This window comes from Ictalurus furcatus, chromosome 13 (assembly GCF_023375685.1).
Source record: "Ictalurus furcatus strain D&B chromosome 13, Billie_1.0, whole genome shotgun sequence".
NCBI lineage: Eukaryota > Metazoa > Chordata > Actinopteri > Siluriformes > Ictaluridae > Ictalurus > Ictalurus furcatus.
Window position 1 is genome coordinate 11,341,501 of NC_071267.1, and position 20,749 is coordinate 11,362,249.

A 20,749-nucleotide genomic window follows, 5' to 3' on the forward strand; every position below is an offset into this window, starting at 1 on the left:
GATTTAAGAGATTACTCTAATCGTACTCGTTAATAGTTAATATCCCTGCATAGATATCAACTATAAAACTGTACTGTAAATCACAGGGAATGTTGAAGAACTTCCCAATGTATCAGCATGTTGCTTATATTGGGCTAACCACCATGATGCCAGTTTTATAACATTTTAGAATATACAGTAATTTAGGGGAATGGGGATAGGAAGGATAATAACAGATAAGCAAAAAAAGAGGTATGCCCATTCCCACTAAAATGTTGTTGGTCTCTATTGTCTGGAAGTGCAGAAGAAACTACACAATTATGAACATTTGCTACCTCATTGAACAACAGTGGAGCTCCTCACTTTCAAATAAATGTGGCCCTGTCCCCATACTTTTTTTTATATAAAGAACAATGATGTTAAGAAGTTTCACGTCCATGTAGGTACAAGTTTATTTCTCAACCAAACACAAAGAGATATCTCTGATTGGTTGTACTTTCAAACTAAGCTAATGGTGAATGAAGATTAAGTGTAGTGGCACAGTGTTAAAACCAAGGAGAGCATCATATGTCCAAGGCATATGGGTCAGTGATCCACCTAGCCAAAGTTAACCAAACAGACAAACCTCAGTGTCTGTGTCTGACGCAGTTATAAAGGAAAACAAAAACCTTAACTTTGGTAATGTTCACTATCTTCATGAATGTTGACTAAACTTAACTGCCACTGTATCAATAAATAACTCAAGCTGTTAAATCCATCTTTATTAGTAATTATTGTAATGGAGACAATAGAAAGGCCCACAGTGACAGTGAGACCTACATAACTACAGGTCTTGATTAATTGTTTGTGATGGAGAGATAAAACAGTTATTAAATAAAAAGACAACATTTGAAATCTGTCATCAGACTTCAGGGGTGGCTGTGGATCAGGTGGTAGAGCGGTGGTAGGTGGTTGTCCACTAATTCCAGGGTTTGCGGCTCAATCCCCGGCCCCTCCACGTGCCAAAGTGTCCTTGGGCAAGACACTGAACTGCAAGTTGCTCCCGATGGCAGGCTAGCACCTTGTGTGGCTGCTCTGAGTGTGTGTGTGTGTGTGTGTGTGTGTGTGTGAATGAGTGAATGAGAAACAGTGTAAAGCACTTTGTAGTACTGCTAAAGTTTAAAAAAGGCGCTATATCCTCTAAGTGCAGACCATTTCCATTTACCAATAATAAGATGAAAAGTTAAAGCACTTGTCTTCAGTGTCCCACTCACATTTTAAATGGCTCCTATGCCATTTATGTGTGTATGTGTGTGCGTGTGTCTCTGACATCCTATCTAAGGTCTGACCTACCTGCCTTGTGCCCAGTAATCCCCAGATTTCTGGGGAATTTCCAGTGACCTTATTCAGGATAAAGTGGTCACTGGAGAATGCTTGAAGTGATACCAGATGCTGATTTCAATGGCTAACAGTACAATGTTTAGTTATGAAGTTACACACAATTTGTTCACATGGGGTGAGGTTTCAGCAAAACACAAGTGTGTTTCAGTTACTCGATATGAAGTCTGATCTACTTAATCAGTTTGCATTTTTTTTAACCTCTAATATTTTTTCATACTCAGAGACAAGTTCTTGATAAGTGGGTAAATGGGTCTGCCAGAAATTCAAGTAAACCACTTGCTGACTCTGAATACTAACAACCTTCTAAATACAGATCTACCACTCTAAATATAGCTGTAAAAAAACATTTGAAGACCAAACATATCTTGACTGATTGATCGAAATAAATGAAGTATTTGTATAAAGGTGATTTGTGACTGAGGATTTTCTTTAAAAATAAGTGGAAAATCTTTCAAACCTACACAGCATATGATGTGAACGTTTAATTGAGCAGGCTATGATTTTTAAATAATAATTTGAAGCAGCTTGTAGCATTTGCTTCAGCGCTGAGGACACACACACACACACACACACACACACACACACACACATATGCACGCACACACAAAATACCCATGAATTCCTGGGAATTCCAGGGATGTGCATGCACCTGAATGCATAAAATCCAAGTAAAATCTTGCATAATTGCAAAAGACGTGTATTGTCCTGTTAAGCACCGGATGCACGGAGGCAGGGCCGTCTTGAATGACGTATGTAGGTTGTGTGTGTGGTGCTCATTCAAATATGTTATAGACCTGAACATAACCTGTGTGCAAATGACAGCATACCAAATTAACCATTTAATAATTACTATAATTAATTTAATGACATTTTTTTCTTAAGGACTTGTTGTTTAACAGGGATTTTTTAATGATATGCAGTTCACACCTCAAATACGTCAATGTCATAAAATTCTCTCTCTGTAAAAGTCCCACAGAGTCAGGAAGTGTGCTACATTATTTCGTCAGTCTACACAGCATTGTGCCTGTTAATAATTAGTCTGAAACTATTCATGAGCTGGATCTTCTGCTCAGGTGTAGCAGCAAAAGCAACATAAACGGTGGATGAATGGCTAATTAAAATACACACACAGCGAAAGTATATAGGCCCATTTATACACACCCACTATCCACTTTATTAGGAACACCTGTACACCTGCATATTCATGCAGCTATCAAAGCGATCAATCATGGGGCAGCAGTGCCATGTACAAAAAAATCATGAAGACACAGGTCAAGTGTTTCATGTAATGTTCACATCAAACTTCAGAATGAAGAAAAAGTGTGATCTCTGTGACTTTGACCGTGTCATGGTTGTTGGAAAAAGACGGGCTAGTTTGAGTATTTCAGAAACTCCAGAATCCTGAATCTCCTGAGATTTTCACACACAGCAGTCTCTGGAGTTTATACAGAACAGTGTGAAAAACAAAAAGCTATAAAACATATATAATACAGGCTTAAATGGCAAATGAAATTGGCTTATTTACTATTGATTTGGAAACATGTGGAGTTCTCACAGTAACCTTTCTGACAGGCTTTTTAACCATTTGTTTTATTAAAAAAGTGAAATGTCAGAAATAAGCTAGTATGATCATGAGAGAGAAAAGCTTTATACATGCCTAAGACTTAGGCTCGACAGTACAAATATTTTCACTAATATTTCTATAACATTCATAAGCTTAAGTTATAAAAAGTCATTAGAATTAAATAAACAGATACAAATAAAATATACACTGATCAGCCATAACATTAAAAGCACCGTGCAAAGCTAATATTGTGTAGGCCCCCCTTGTGCCGCCAAAACAGTTCTGACCCGTCACAGCATGAACTGCACAAGATCTCTGAAGGTGTGCTGTGGTTTCTGGCACTAAGACATTAGCAGCAGATCCTAAGTCCTGTAAGTTTCGAGGTGGAGCCTCCATGGATCAGACTTGTTTGTCTAGCATCCCACAGATCTTCGATCATATTGAGATCTGGGGAATTTGCTGGCTAAGTCAACATCTTGAACTCTTGTCATGTTCCTCAAACCATTCCTGAACAATTTTTGCAGTGTGGCAGGGCGCATTGTTTTGCTGAAAGAGGCCACTGACATCAGGGTATATTGTTGCCATGAAGGCCTGCATTTGCATTTGGTCTGCAACAATGTTTAGGTAGGTGATATGTGTTAAAGTAACATCGACATGAATGCCAGGACCCAAGGTTTCCCAGCAGAACATTGCACAGAACATCACACTTCCTCCACCAGCTTGCCTTCTTCCCATAGTGCATCCTGGTGCCATCTCTTCTGCAGGTAAGCGATGCACACGCACCCGGCCATCTACATGATGTGAAAGAAAATGTGATTCATCAGATCAGGCCACCTTCTTCCAATGCCCCATGGTCCAGTTCTGATGCTTGGTGCCCATTGAAGGTGCTTTCGGTGCTAGACAGGGGTCAGTATGGGCACTCTGAAAATTATTTCCCCCTTCCAATAGCAAAGCTATTGCTCTACAATAGCTTTGCTACAACATAGAGAATTTACCAAAATGTTTAAAGAGATATGTTGCGATATTAAGAAAAAGTGACCCTTAAATATACACCACAATCATTTTCGTCAGTTGCTTTTGCCAAGTTGTGGGCAGGAGGTTTACTTGGTGCAGTTAGTGATTACATCAGTCTAGAAATACACTTCAGAAACTTGACCTTTCACACTGCCACTAGACTGCAGATGTCAGACAGACATTTGGGAAAGAATGGCCACACAGAAGTGAAACAGTTGACACCACTGATTCAATCTTAACAGAAAGGGAAATTGATCATAGATTAAATTTAAAAAAAAAAAAGAAGTGAGAGAAACAGTATCAACTGGTCTTCTATTCCAACTGTGTAGATGAGAGTTGTGTTCACAAACTGCAAAACCTCAGTCAGCTGTTTTTTTGTCTGCAATTATTCCAGCTAATCTGACGCATACAAAATGAAAAACCACAAAATGAATCTGCAAAAAAAAAAAAAAAAAACCTGACAATTTGCTGTTTTCCCTTGCAGCATCCTTTGGAACATTAATTACTTAATTTTCTTCACTTCATTTTCAGTTTGGAAAATTCATACCACATAAAACCCTCCCAAATATGAACCCATTCAATGACACGGTGGAAAAGGTTAACAGTTGTACAATAGAGTGGGGGAAATGAGATATGATTTTATGAGTTCATTAGAAATCCACTATGAGAGTATATGTTCCTTCTGACATGAGTCTTTCATCTGAAAAACTGCCTTAGCGTCTGTTACCTAACAATCAGCAGTACATCACAGGGGGGCAGAGAAGAGAATGTTAACTTATCAGTGATTATAGGAAATTGGGCCCTGATTGAAATATGAAAGTTGTAAGTCTTTGTGTTTCTGGTTGAGTATATCAGAAGTGCTTGTTTACAATGAAATAGTGTTTGATCCATGTTTGTTTACCAAAGCCTGATAGAGCATATCAGTTTAAACAGTAGAAGGTCTCAAGCATCCCTGGGATTTGAACTCACAACGTAATCTTCACTTCAGAGAAACCAACCAATTTTGAAATTAACGTCCACAATTTTCTTTTTTCTCACACAGCATCTTGGTGCTATTTCTCTTTTCCATAATTATTTGCATGTGTACGGCCTGGCTGAGATATGCAGGTCTGGGCTGAATATTGAGATGGCTGAATATTAACAGGTGGGATAATTCAGGCACATCCACCGAATGTTAAAATATGTTTAAGGAGAGTAAATCAATTACAATAAAGGAAACTGGTAAATATTTTTGTTCATTGATGATTGACAGCTCAATCTGTAATCAAAGAAAAACAGTTTGCTGGTTTTTGTCACTTGGATAATGAATTAATGTGTCAACAGTGATTTAGGCGTGATGTACGTACGTGGCTCAGCACACACCTTAGGCGCTGGTCTTCATATCAATTCAAAAGCAGTAACAGCTTTGATAAATATAGACTGAGTTCATGTAGGGTGTGTTTCAGGACATTTACTGAGTATGGTGTGTATTTCTGCAAGTACACAGAAAAGTGACAAACACAAACAGAGCTGAATTAGGCCAATTCTCACTACTGATTTAAAAAAAAAAATACGTATGAGTGAAAGAGTGAGTAAGAGTAAGAGTAAGAGTAAGTACGAGTGAGAGAACGAGTGAAAGAATGAGTGAAACTTGTGATACTGATCCAGATGTTGGCTATTTTTACAGGGAAAGAAACATGTGGTTTTTGAGTTAGTGAGTTTGAAAAATCTAGAGATTATATTTGACTCAGAGCTCTCATAAAGGGCTGTTGAAAGCATAAAGTGCTGTTGAATGGCTGTTCGAACTAATGATTGTGCAATACTGTACAATACAATTAAAGAAACATGTTACAATCAGCATTTCGTTATTATGCAATCACCATGAGTCACGTGCTTTGGAATGCTTTTTCATGAGTCACATGTTTGGAATGAACTTCCTGCAGAAATAAGAAATATGTAACAACTGATTTGTTCTTCAAGATAATTAAAAATCAGGAGTGCCAAAATGATGTGTAGTTATATAGCATGTATAGCAGTGCTCACATAAATTAATGTTAAGATTGTATTATGGATTGTGTTACGTGTTATTTGATGTGTTTGGTGTCTTATGGGTTAGGTTTAAGTGTCACATTACCTTTTAATGTTTCTTTGTGAAAATTTTTGTCCCCCCCAACCCCCCCTTTCCTTTCCTTAAACATCAGCTTGCCCAGGGACAGCAGATAAAAATGAGCCATTTGGCTAAATCTGAAACATTTACATCATTAATACTAATGTTTATTAATGTGTATTGTCTCTGTTAAAGAAACAAAGAAAGAAAGAAAGTAGGTCAGTGATTGAGTGATTTTTTTTGGATAAATGATTTACAACATACATGTAGGAGCAGTATTGCAGCAAAAAAGTATAATACCCAGAAATCATCCTGGGTCATTTCATTTAAAAGGCAGGTGTTTAATTTCACCACTCATCCACAATCCACATATCTAGCCTGAACATGTCTGAAGTTGCTCAGTTAGTTTCTCACAAGATGTTGCCTCTTGATGGCTTCTTTTGTAAATTTTTTCTCTCTCGTTTTATCTGATCTCATAGATGGCTTATCACATGTGAAAATTTTCTAAACCTCAACAGCAGCAGGGGAGGGCCATGTCTACGTGTGCGATACAGTTTAAGATGCTGCAGTTCAGTTAACATTCATCATTGCTTACTTCAGAAATTCTCAACTCCTATTATGGTGAACATTTTTTATGTTAAATAAATATATATTTAGCAATGATACGTATTAGACAGAAGGGTGAAATCTGAAGCTGCTTTTACAACAGCTTTTATCTAAACACACATACACACACACACACACGCACACAAATTCCCCATGATTTTTTGTGCGTGTGTACGTGCGTGTACATGCATGCATGCGTGTGTGTGCATGTGTGTGTATAAAGTGAATTTTGCTGCCATATACCTTTCAGTTACATATAATTCTTGTTACTCTTTCTTTGGATTCTATTAACCATTAAATTTCCATTCCAGTTCATTCCATTATATTACATTACATTAAAATTCCATTCCAATGAAATCATTACATGATAGAAAAATAGTTAGGTCAATTTCTACATTGGAGAGTTGCTTTTTCAGCAGAGTGACTGTTATATTTTTCACCAATGGGAAATCCTCAACTTATATCCAGTTGACGAACTGAAGAATATCCAGTTGAAACCTTATTCTGTAATTCCTAATTATTTTATTATACATGGTGTCCCAAAAGTCTTCATACATAGGGGAAATTGAAGACTTAAATTAAGGCAAAATGTCTTCCAATATTTTTCCTACCTAGTTCCTGTATATATCATGACTGGATCATGGACGATGGACATGCAATTACATGCCTAACACCAGACTGGCAAGTTCATCAAGGGTGGGAGAGTCGACTCAGTGTGTGTTTACCAGGAAATGGCAATCATGCAGAAGATGTTAAAGTAAATAAAGTGTTAGTTTCCCCTATGTATGGAGACTTTTGGGACACCAAAAGAATAAAGTCGAACACATGTAAAGTAGAATAAACTCTCTGAAATGTAGTGCATTTTTGTTAGCTATTAGTTAAGCTTACAACAAGCTGACTGAGTTGCGTTGAATTGAGTGTATTAAAGCAAGGTGGCACTTTTTCTAATGATTTCTAACAGGTTCTACTGGATCAACACTGTGAAACACTGAGCTATTGTGTAGACAGATGAAAACGATAATCACGTTTGGTGACACGTCCGGAGGTGGTAGACTATTGTTTCAAAATGGTTTGTTTTTTTCCTATTGGAAAATCATCATAAGTTTCCTTTGGTTGCTTGCAAACCAGTACAGCCTGAGCCTACTGATAGTGAATCATGTGAATGTCATATCCAACATGTTTCAAAATATATCATGCATGATGTGTACAGTGTAAAAAATATTTATAGACTTTAGTAAGTTCAACTTATTTTATTCAGTTGATCCAGATAATAGCCGATTTAGTTGTATTGACATATTTAAACGAATTAGCTCAACACTTCATTATTTATATGGAATCACAAATGAGTTCAACACGATGTATTCACTATCAACCAATTACATTACTGCTTACGTCACTTAGGCAAGCCTTTAAGTTTCCTTCACAAGCAGTTGAGCTTTGAGCTTCTGGTCAGTGGTTGTACACGTTTATATTGGATCCTATCGAGGTTGCACTTTCATATTTGTAATGGAATTTTGCTTCCGAAATCACATTTATATTCTTTTCAAAATAGTGATTACTTGTTCTTATCCTGGGTGTCTAAACAACAATGACATCAGTCCTCGTGCAGTTTCGCAAGCAAGCTTGCGTTACTTGAAAGGAAGTGCGACCTCGGTAGGCTCCAATACAAATGCGAACAATTATAACTAATAAAGTTTTAAATAGTTTTCCATTGTTTTGCATAGATCTAACGTTTGGCTTCAGAACACATTAATTTTCACGGTGGAATTGCATGGAATACTTCGATGCGGCTTTTATCTGCTGTTTGGACTGAAAGTTCTGGCACCCATTCATTTACATTTTATGGACATATGTGTTCCGATGAAAACACAGGCATAAAAATCATGGATGACCTGGGGTAAATTATCAGTAAATTTCATTTTTGGGTGAACTAACACTTTTAACGGCTTCTGATCACAATTATACATTGATTTGTGTGTTTCAGCAATATTTTATTGGTCAACTTGCGTACAAGGCTTATACTGTGTGTTTGTAGACAATAAATGTACTGAGCCTTTGAAGTGTGATAATGCTGTGTATTTTATTATTTTTATACTTTTATTCTCATTTTGGATACAATTTTATTTATTTAATGTACTAATATTGAGTACATCTAACTTAAATGCACTAATATTGAGTACATCTAACTTAAATGTTAGTTGAGCCAACTTAGATTGCAGTTGAATAAAGAAGTTGAGATGACTTAACTTAAGTTTTCCTAACTACATTTTATAAATTACAATTACTTTTTTAATTGTTAAGTGAACCTTTCTATTGAAGTTCACAAAACTAAAAAAAAAAAAAAAATTAAAAAAAAAAAAAAAAAAACAATGGAAAAAAGCCACTTAATATATTAAGTTGAGTCAAAAAAAATTTTTTTACAGTGTACTTTTTCTAATCCAGACACTGGGCCAGCAGTGACAGGTGGGAACACACACTTTGTATAGTTTACATGCACTTTCATCAACTCCACATAACTTGTACTCATGACTGATGATGAAATTTCCTCCCTTCCTTTTGTGGAAAGTGATTGCGTATAGAAGTGGAAACTGAAAAGGGAAAGTCCCAGCACTTCAAGATTAGCTACCAAAACCCTCCCATTCTCACCAGCATTATGTAAAACAATGAAACATACAAAAGTAACATACAAAAACTTGTCTAACAACTACTATAAATAACCTAATTGTGTGAATGCCCACAGTATAATAACATCATGATTGACTGATCTATATATAGTTGCTTATTATTCAGATTGGGGATTATTTGTTCTACCTTTCTTTTGTACCTTGTAAATACTACAGTGGGGAAAGGGAAAATGCAGTTATCTCATCAATACATACTAAATCAATTACATTTCTCTTTATGTACCTACAGCACATATAATTGGACATTTCAAAAAGTTCCTAGGTGTGAATGAATGTGTATTTGCATGGTGCCCTGTAAGGGACTGGCATCCCATTCATGGTGTATTCCAACTTCACACCCAGTGTTTAAAGGGTAGGTTCAGAATTCACAGTGATTTCAGTAAAGAGATTACTGAAGATGAATGAAGTTATTATTATTTCAAGTTGGTGTAATTACTTCTGTTTGCCTATGAAGAGCATAATAATAATAATAATAATAATAATAATAATAATAATAATAATAATAATAATAATAATAATAATAATGATGATGATGATGATGAATATGGGTGGCATGGTGGCTTAGTGGTTAGCACGTTTGCCCTGTACCTCTGGAGTTGGGGGTTTAAATCCCACCTCTGCCCTGTGTGCACAGAGCTTGCATGTACTCCCATGCCTCTGGAGTTCCCTCCGGGTACTCCGGCTTCCTCCTCCAGTCATGTGCTGTAGGCTGATTGGCATTTCCAAATTGTCCGTAGTGTGCAAATGGATGTGTGTGTGTGTGTGTATGTGTATGTGTGTGTGTGTGTGTGTGTGTGTGTGTGATCTGCGATGAGTTGTGCTCCACCTTGTGCTCCAAGTTCCCCCGGATAGGCTTCAGGCTCCCCCATGACCCTGTGTAGGATAAGCGGTATGGAAAATGGATGGATGGGTGGATAATAAATACTTTTTATCATTTAAAAAAATTAGAACAAAGTTGACCCATTAAAAACTTATAACTGTATATTAATGTATGCCATACTAATATATTAAAACATGTTAACTAACTTGATTTTATGTTAAATAAATAAATCAATAAATAAACCATAGGTTATATATTTATTTAGGCCATATGGTCATAATCATGTGCCATTTTGGTATTGCACTGAAAGCCCCAGCTCAGTGAAAGTGGGGAATTTCCGCTTACCTAACACAGGCATATTTGTCCACTGGGTGGCAAAATAGGCAAACTAAAACCATGCATGAGTCATACACAGAAAGAAGGGGTTTGTGTGGGGTCTGTGCACATCTAGTCACCTGGTTTTCTTTTTGAATCAGAAAAAAATTTAATTTAATAAAACACGCATGTATTCAAGTTTCAAACTTAATGTTACTTTCCTGTGTGTATGAACTGAAGACCAGTACTCTCTATTCTAAACATTACTTTTCCATTCACCAGCTTTGTCAGATAGACATATGGAAAATATATCAAGTCAAGTTGGTACAGATGAGGATCTGCGAGGTAGTGTAGGGAAGTGTTTCTGACTTAAGGTTATAAATATAATGGAATTTTTTTTTTAGAGAACTGTCTTTGACTTGACTAAATGTTATGTTCCCCTTTCTAAGTCCCCTTAGTCCCCTAAGTCCCCCTTCTTTTGTGAAAGAAGCTGCTTTTAGGGTGTCCATATTTAAAAATGATATCTTAGCAATTAAAAATATCTTGAATATAGGCAACTTTAACTATATTTTATTTTATATAGTACATATTTGATATTTTCGCTCATATTTCAAGCTTGACATTTCAAGTGGTTTTTGCTAGAAAAAAGCAAAATTACTATATCTGCATGAGTTTCAATTAATATGGCCTATGGCACATGAGATCATCATGATTTTATATTCTCTCCCAATTGTATATCAACTAGATGGAGACAAATAGGACCAATACTAAATGACCAAACGTTTGTGGATACCTGACCATCACACTCCTATGTGGGCCTTCCCCAAACTATTGCCACAAAGTTAGAGGCACACAATTGTATAGGATTTCTCTGTATGGTGTAGCATTACAATTTCCCTTCACTAGAACTAAGGAGTCCAAACTTGTTCCAGCATGAACAATAGGTGTTCCACCTGTACACAAAGCAAGGTCCATGAACACATAGTGTGCCAAGGTTGGAGTGGAAGAACTCGAGTGACCTGCACAGACCCCTCTGAAAACCTTTGGGATGATCTGGAATGCACCAGGCACAGTGTCTAACCTCACTAATGCTCTTGTGGATGAATGAGCAAATCCCTACAGCCACACATACAAAATCTAATGGAAAGCCTTCCCAGAAGAATGGAGTTTAAAGAGGGAATAAATCTGGAATAGCACATTTGGGTGCGACGGTCAGGTGTCCACAAACTTTTGGCCATATAGTGTAATTAGAAGTCTTACTGTAAGCTACAGGAGGGGAGGAAACTGAGAATGAATTCAGAATAGCAGTGAATGCACTAAACAAGAAGGCTTCTTGAGCACTATATGCAATAAAGAAAAACTAATTACAATATTGATTTAACCTTTACAATCTGGTGCAAATTAGTTTATAGAATAATCCAGTCTGTTGTGTTGTATGAGATGGGCTCTGGGGTCCATGCAATCATCACACTAAATGGGACAAGAATCCGACAGCTCTTCAGGCAGCATTTTGCAAAATGATCTTGAAAAATCAAAGGAACACTCCAATAAATGCAGGCAGTGGAGAATTAGACCTTTTCCCACTATACATAAACACAGGAAAAAGCCTTTAGTTTCTGGATGAACAAAGACAGCATTCCAGTGAAACTTTGGAAACTAAGACCCAAGAGCTGAACCCTGTAACAAACACTGAGCAAAACCAGAAGAGCACTGCTTTACACAGTGTCATTGAAATCCAAGCTAAATCTAGAACACCGGCAATGAGAAACTACAAGTCACTGTAGATTAGAGTTTTATCAGGTCCTAAACAGAGTGTAAGAGCCAATTCTTTTACTGGTATTATGTGTTAATTTATACAATTATGGTTATATTGTGGGTATATAATGTTATTTCATTTTTAAATAATGTAATATTTATTAGTGCTTTTATTTTGTAATTGGTTCAAAAGACTTCCTTACTTAGTGACTCCTGCCATTTTATGTTGTGTAGTTTATAAAGTGTGTGACAGGAAAAGGATAATGGTTTTCTTATTGTCTCTCCATCTCTCTGCTACATTGTCCTTTTATAGGTGCTATAAAGTTAAGGACTGAAGTGTTACTTATTTGTTTTAAGGAGTAAACGTATTGTATTCTTAGACCTTATATTTTTTTGATAATAAAGTATAGAACCATCTGGATGTGTAAGAAATATTCCCTTCTGCTGGATACTGTCAAGTTAAGGAAACGTTGGACCTTGCCAGTATAGGAGGTACAAATTGGCTTCCCGCTGGCCGAGATACAAAGCATACGTAGATGGATCCTGACCAGGGACAAGCTGAATGACTCAGACAGGAGAAAAGTATGTAACAACATACATCACCGCATGATAAGTCACACTTCCCAACTCATACCAAAACCCACCCATTCCTGTAGTCATCAGGGCAGAAATCATGATATGCTGAGTGTCACATTTTTGTCCAGATTGTTGCAAAATGCACATTATGCAACAAAATGGTATTACTGGAAATTTAAGGGCAATACAATGTGTCATATGATCTGTAATCAGTCATTACTGGTCATCGTGATTTCATGATTTGATCATAAGGTCAAGCTGAATACATACTAGCAGGCAAATCTGCTATGAAATTGTGTCTATGTTAAGCCTTTGCCAAAACATGCCAGAGAAAAGAAAATACCAGAATTATCTTATGTTAGTAACCAAAGAGACAGTATAATTTGTATAATAAGACAGTATAAGTCTGAATTCTGAAGGATGCCTAGATTTAGCATGAGTTATCCTCCACCAGAAATCTACCTGATTTTTCACAACTGAAGTGGCACTACTGAGCATGTGACCCTGTTACAAAATGTATTACTATATATATATATATATATATATATATATATATATATATATATATATATATATTATACAAAATGCTGCACTTTATGTTAACAGTTTTTCTGTTACAGTATTTTGTAGTTTGTTACGTATACATTTCAGGTATTTGGGCCAGAGAGAGAAAGAAAGGATGAATGCCAGAGCCACTAAGAATAAGTAACAGTGCGATATTAGAGATTCAGACACACACAGTAAGAGAGAGAGAGAGAGAGAGAGAGAGAGAGAGAGAATTCAGGCATTGCACTAAGGCATTCTCATGCTTATTCTGAGTTGAATTGTGTTAATCCTAGGCATCCAATGAGATGCTGACTGGAGGAGTCCTTTAAGAGAACAGCTGCCTTGCCATTTTCGGTCAAAGCACATGCCAAAAGAGCATAAGTTCATCCACCGCCCAGTAGCAAACATTACTCCACACTGCTGCTGCCGCTGGTTCTGATGAAGTGCTTTCCTACTGAACCAGAATGAAAGCATTTCAGTTAAATAATTCACTGAACTCATTCAGTTATTCAGACATTTTATGGTAGATTATTATCTACGGCTGGTCCTGTTTGATTTTAAAGGATTCAAGATGATTTGTAACACTTTACCACTAGTTTTGATAACACTTTTGCTCTGCAGTCATTGTTGTGAGGTGATAGATACCGCATGTCACTGCATTTTCCCCAATGTTCTTATGCAGGCAAATGTAGTGTCTGTGAAGGACAACATTAGTGGCTCTTAATCCTGGTCATGTGGACTTCATGCATTGTACAGTTTTCTGTTTTCCCATCTGTAACACAGCTGATTTACCCCATTCAACAATTATCAGGTCCTTCATGTGTTGAGGCATGAAAGCCGTAATAATGTGCACAGTGTTTCAAAGGCCTTGTTTTAGCATACAAGTGTGCTGAAGGCCAGTGGCACAGGGAGAGGAAGTCTCAACTTGGAAGAAAGCACATCTAAACATGGCAATGGAAATGTGCACAGTGACCTACTAATATGAATTGTATTAAGGATATCCAGCTCTGAAGCTTTCATTTATGGTTAGCCCTCCCAGAATCTCCCAGGCTCAAATATTCCCATTCCTTTGCCTTGTGTCCTTATTCCCCCTCCTAAATAAGCATGCATTACACCTACAGGTAGACAGATAGGCATTCATCCATATATACACACTCTGTAATTCTCCATGCTAGACTGTGTTTTTTTCCCAACCCACTCCTTCCGCAGAGTTCTTTTCTTTCCTTACATGCCTGAGAGAGGAGCACGCTGCCAAGTCTCTCCTTATTTACTGAACAGTTCCTTTTTTGGTGCTGCATTAAAGACAGCTAACAGGGAGGAGAAAACTGTAGCATTTCACTGTGAACCACTGAATGTGGAGCACGGCTAAAGAAAAAAAAAGTCAGACACGTGCTAGTGAAGTGTTTACATGAGAAAGAAATCCTTAACTTGTGTAGGCATGAATGTATCCAAAAAAAAAAAAAAGAGTGACCAACCCTTGGTGAAGAAATGAACCCAAAGTAAATGGCTAGGACTTGTAAGGGTATCATAACCAATATTTATTATTTATTTATTATATAATGTGTATAATATCATATAGTAATAGTAATAGTACATAGTGTGTATTCTAAGTTCATAATCATGTGCACATGTGTACTTCTCCCATTAACTGTGGTCCTGTAGCTGTTTTCCTTCTTATTTGGTCACTGATAGCTAATCTTGTACATTCCTCTAAATTTTCCATTAAATAGTTGAGCAGGAACTTCACGTGCCAAGCCTGATAGCAAAAACAAAGTGGAATCAGCCTCATTGTAGCTGCAGATCAGGAAACCAGAGGCAGACCAACCAGGCTTTTCAAGAGCAGAGCTTATTCCCTCCATACTCAGCACACAATCTGTCAGTTACAGGTCATGAAATCTGAACACATACTGAGTCAATGTTTAGTGACAGAGCCCTGTCAAGCACTCAGTACTATTTATTAAGCTTGCATGGACAGAAGGGATGAGGCATCTAAACCACTTCAACTGTTCTTACTCTTAAGATCTATTCACTTGTTCTTCATTGTACTGTACAGTACTGTATGTCCTGTGGGATGTGGCTGATGCAGAACAGTGAACAAAAGGAAATGACAGCATCCATATAGTTTGATCACTCCTGATATATTACTCTGTCACTTCATTCTGTCATTTCTAATCTACAATATTTAAGCTATTGTTTTGTTTGGTATTTTAAAATCAGCAAATATATGTTTCTTCATTGCTACGAGTTTATATCATGCTTATATCTGCTGATGGTGTACTAACTTCTGTAAATAAATAACCTTCATAATTCCTGAAAGTACATTATCCAGCTTTATTTTGATTTCTTCACAGTGAGCACAGTGACTGGCATCATCATGAATCATTTTGTTTTCTCAATCAAACCTTTTTTATTATGTCATCTGTGAACAGTCATGTATGAGGCAATGCCATACTATATTAAAAGACTAAATGGTACCAGTAGATTTGTAATATATATAAGACTAAATGGTACCAGTAGATTTGTAGTGTTTTAGTCAATGTATGAGTGATTTAAATTCCCCTCAAGTTTTGGGATAGTGTCCATAATACTGTCAGATACTTCTATTACGTTACTAGTGTGTATGTTTTATTGATGTAATTCAAACTCGTGCACCATTCTTGGGTATATCTGTACATGGCCTTCTAGTATGTGCTTGTGCATGTGTGTGTATAAGGAGGGCTAGCCTCAGTTCTGTGTTTATGTTCCTGCACGATGAGGTCCCCATCCTTTCAGAACAAAAAAAAAAAAGGAAGAAAGAGAGACAGTGGCTGGAATGCCCTGAGCGATGGCCGCCCGGATTGGAGTGTTCTCCCCAGTCATCCCTATAAGGCTGTAGTAGAGTGAACCCGATGGGCTGCGTGCGGCCCTGGCTCCATGTTTGGGAGGTGGGAGGCGGCAGAGAAGCACAGACTGGAGCTACATAAGAGCTCCACACGCTGGTCAGGGCCACACCATCACCAAGTGGCTAAACCCCCGGCCCAGCACTGTCAGGGTAAGTTGCCTCCACCCACTTTCTCTCACTCCATCTCTCTGTCTTTCACTGTATTTTTTTTTTCACGCCCTCTGCGATATGCTATGTAAAGCGGGACACTTTGAGGTGAAATTTGCTACACAGGAATGCAGATAGTAGATCAGAACTTAGTTGATGTTGGCATATGATTGCAGCTTATGATCAATTGTGGCCCATTATGACCCAGGTGCATGCTGTTAAGATGGTTTGAAATGGAAATTGAGAGCTGTGGTTTCAGTATTGTTTGGCACTGAATGAAAAAAAAAACATTCATTGAGATAGTGAATAGGATGGAGGTACCTTGTCTAGACTGTAACATGTTGGATACACATTTATCATTAGTGGCATTATAATGCAGATATATCAGTAATGGTGTAAAAATGCATACTTGTCATTGGTAAGTGTTATAATGCAGATTTATCAGTGCTATAGTGCATATGTATCATTAATGAATGTTACGATGCAGATTTATCTGTAATGGTGTTATAAACCTGTAATAAATTGCTATATGCATGCATAGTTTCAGTAAATATGTATAAATCTGCATAACCTTTAAAAGCTATGTTTTATATAGTGGATGCTTGGAGACATGACCCTGAGGCTAAATGGTTGAGGCCCTTGCTGGATTAAAGTCTGTGTGATTTGTGAGGTTTATGCCTAAATATGGTTTTCATAAATGGAGCAGAGACATCAGTGTGACTCCCCAACTCTCTCTCTCTCTCTCTCTCTCTCTCTCTCTCTCTCCATTAAATGTTGTAGACAGGGAGGGCCAGGGAGAGTTTGTGAAGTCCAAAGACAGACATGCCTCCTCATTATTTCCAAATTAGGAATTTTTCCCATGGTGAAGCATTCATTCATCAGGGACAGAAATACAAGATTCAGGATACATGGGAGTGGGGCAGTTTGAGTTCTGCAGAGATATCCTTTTTTTTTTTTTTACTATTTGGATTACTTTTAGCATATTTATTATTAGTAATTTTAGTAGAAACTTATTTTATCTTATTTTATCCTTTTGTAACAATTGGAACAGTTAGATTATTCCACGCATTCATGATTTTGTGGAGTAGGGTGTGGTCCTTCTCTCTCTCTCTCTCTCTCTCTCTCTCTCTCTCTCTCGCTCACACACACACGCACACACGCGATTTTTAGACATTCAAAATTCAGTAAATAATATTTCTGATTATTCGCTTGAATTTATAACAAATGTTTAAAAAGCAAGGCTCTTTGCATGCCTAGACAGCAGATTTATTGATGTTCGACTGGTGCATTTGCAGTGATTGTCTCCTGTTGGAGTGAAGAAGGAAATCCGAGCTGAACCATGTGTGACGACGAAGAAAGCACTGCTCTGGTATGCGATAACGGCTCAGGACTGTGTAAGGCAGGCTTCGCCGGGGATGATGCCCCCCGAGCCGTGTTTCCCTCCATCGTGGGTCGTCCCAGACACCAGGTGACCTTTCCCCAACCACACCACATAGAGACAATATACAGAAAATATACGCCTACAGGAACCATGACATTTAGCTTAGTGGAATGGAAAACACTGATCTTTTTTATTTCCATTTATCTGATTATGATGTTGAACGCCTTTCTGTCTGCTCTCAGGGTGTGATGGTGGGGATGGGGCAGAAAGACAGTTACGTTGGTGATGAAGCACAGAGCAAAAGAGGTATCCTGACCCTCAAATACCCAATTGAGCACGGCATCATCACAAACTGGGACGACATGGAAAAAGTAAGCAGACCTTGCTAATTTAGGCATCATTACAAACCAGAACTTGCCGAGAACAAGAGGCCAAATAGTTCCTCAAAATAGCAACACATAGCATGTGAGCCTTATGATAGATATGTGGCTGAAATTAACATGCAATTGTTCTTATCATTAGACTTCTTATCTGATCTTCTGTGTTCAAATAGACCCCACTTATACCTGGAAGAGCTGTGTTGCCTTATGACTCACTGCACACATGACTCACATACACACACACATACGTACAAACACATACGCACCCACACACACTAATGTGTCAAACACTATCCTTCAGGCACACACTATCATCAACTAGCAGATGCATGCAGCAGATGGTATTATTCACTTAGCTCTCTGTGACTACTCCATATCTCACTCATTATAAGGATCATGTGTCACAAATAAGAAAACTACAGGTTTTCGTTGATGATCCATTAAACTTTCATCAGCCCATTTGTAAGTGATTCATTATAATCTGGACACTCTGACTTGATTTGCCCATAAAGTAATTGCTTTTAGTCTTTTATGATGAATAAAATGCTTTTATTCTTTTGAAAGATATGGCATCACTCCTTCTACAATGAGCTCCGTGTTGCTCCTGAGGAGCACCCGACCTTGCTGACAGAGGCCCCACTCAACCCCAAAGCCAACAGGGAGAAGATGACCCAGGTCAGGCTCAGTTTGCACTGTTCACACTAGCCAATATTTAGATAGAAATCAAAATCCTCTATAAGATCAAAGGAACTAAAAAGTTTCTGCAAAAAATTAAATAAAAACATTACAGTATAGAATAGTACCCTAGCTCCTTCTCACCTGTGAACACTACTGTCCCTTCCTTCAGATTATGTTTGAGACCTTCAACGTTCCAGCCATGTACGTAGCTATTCAGGCAGTGCTATCCCTCTATGCCTCTGGACGCACAACAGGTCCGTACCCTTGTCCCCTTTGGAAAAACCATAGTACATTTAACCTCAGAGTGACAGAACATTTGCCTGATCAAACATTTGTTTTTGTGCAGGTATTGTTCTTGATTCTGGTGATGGTGTCACCCACAATGTGCCCATTTACGAGGGCTATGCTCTTCCTCATGCCATCATGCGTTTGGACTTGGCCGGCCGTGATCTCACTGACTACCTCATGAAGATCTTGACTGAACGTGGCTACTCCTTCGTGACCACTGGTGAATGCAAACACTATTAAAACACTCTCTGTTTATATCTGTTAAAACTTTAACCCAAAATATAGTGCATTCAACAACAAAAGAATTATGAAAAATGATGAAACAAGACTGAGAGTATCGTAATTTGCACAGTACTCTGTTAAACTCTAAAACACTGATTTTTTGTTGTGTACTGTTGGGTATGGAAGCACAAAATGTTTTACGTGAAAACAACAGTGCCAATTTACTGAAGTAATCCGTCTAATACAGCTGAAAGAGAAATTGTCCGTGATATCAAGGAGAAGCTGTGCTATGTCGCATTGGACTTTGAGAATGAGATGGCCACTGCTGCCACCTCTTCCTCTCTGGAGAAGAGCTATGAGCTTCCTGATGGGCAGGTCATCACCATTGGCAATGAGAGGTTCCGCTGTCCTGAGACCCTCTTCCAACCATCCTTCATAGGTAATGTCTCTTTCCTGTTTCCTCAATTTCTGCTACTTTCCTCAGTTTCTCTCTGCACCATTTGATCCATTAAGTTCTGAGTTATGATTTTCCCTCCCAGGTATGGAGTCTGCTGGTATCCATGAAACTACTTATAACAGCATCATGAAGTGTGACATTGACATCCGTAAGGACCTGTATGCCAACAATGTCCTGTCTGGTGGTACCACCATGTACCCTGGAATTGCAGACAGAATGCAGAAGGAGATCACTGCTTTGGCCCCCAGCACCATGAAGATCAAGGTGAGTACTCTGACTAGCTGGATTTGCAGATCATAAAAGTTTTGGCTCAGTTTTAGTTAATCAGTCCTTGTGGCACTACTGAAGATCATAATACCACTGAACTTTTTTTTGTAATTGTCATCCTGTGTGTGTGTGTACATAGATCATCGCCCCACCAGAAAGAAAGTATTCAGTATGGATTGGTGGCTCCATCCTGGCTTCCCTCTCCACCTTCCAGCAGATGTGGATCAGCAAGCAGGAGTATGACGAGGCCGGTCCATCCATTGTGCATCGCAAGTGCTTCTAAACTCGACAGCCCCAAGCCCTCAAAACTCTGCTCTCGCTTCCTAGCCTGTAAACTGTGAATGTATCCGCTGGTTTCTCTCCTGTTTTGTCTTTGCACTGCCCACACTTGCGTGAATGTTTGGATTTTTTTTCTCGTCATTGATTGTTTTTGTTACATTGGATGAGCAAAGCCGCCAACATGAACAGATTGGAAAGATTCCTGGGGTATAGCAAGGCTCCAGATGGAGGGAGAGAGAATAATTGCGAGGTGTTGTGTAATGGTTTATAGAAGAACAGAGCTCACATACTCCCTCTTGTGTTTCAAACACCATAAGATACCCCTTGCATGTGATTTCTCACTGCTGTGGGCTTTGAGACAGTTTGTATGGATATCTATACAATAACCCCAGGAATGAATAAAGCTCTGCATACTGAAACTGTATTTACTGTCTTTTTTTCTGT

At 38.1% G+C, this 20,749-nt stretch overlaps 1 protein-coding gene across 1 annotated transcript; it reads left to right on the forward strand.

Moving 5' to 3' along the window:
- The first annotated feature begins 16,244 nt into the window (after positions 1 to 16,244).
- acta2 (actin alpha 2, smooth muscle) lies at positions 16,245 to 20,724 on the forward strand. Its single transcript, XM_053639067.1, has 9 exons — positions 16,245 to 16,356; positions 17,649 to 17,821; positions 17,977 to 18,105; positions 18,679 to 18,789; positions 18,962 to 19,046; positions 19,139 to 19,300; positions 19,550 to 19,741; positions 19,842 to 20,023; positions 20,166 to 20,724. The coding sequence occupies exons 2-9, from the start codon at positions 17,693 to 17,695 to the stop codon at positions 20,307 to 20,309; spliced, it is 1,134 nt and encodes a 377-aa protein (XP_053495042.1). The 5' UTR covers positions 16,245 to 16,356; positions 17,649 to 17,692; the 3' UTR covers positions 20,310 to 20,724.
- Positions 20,725 to 20,749: the final 25 nt, after the last annotated feature.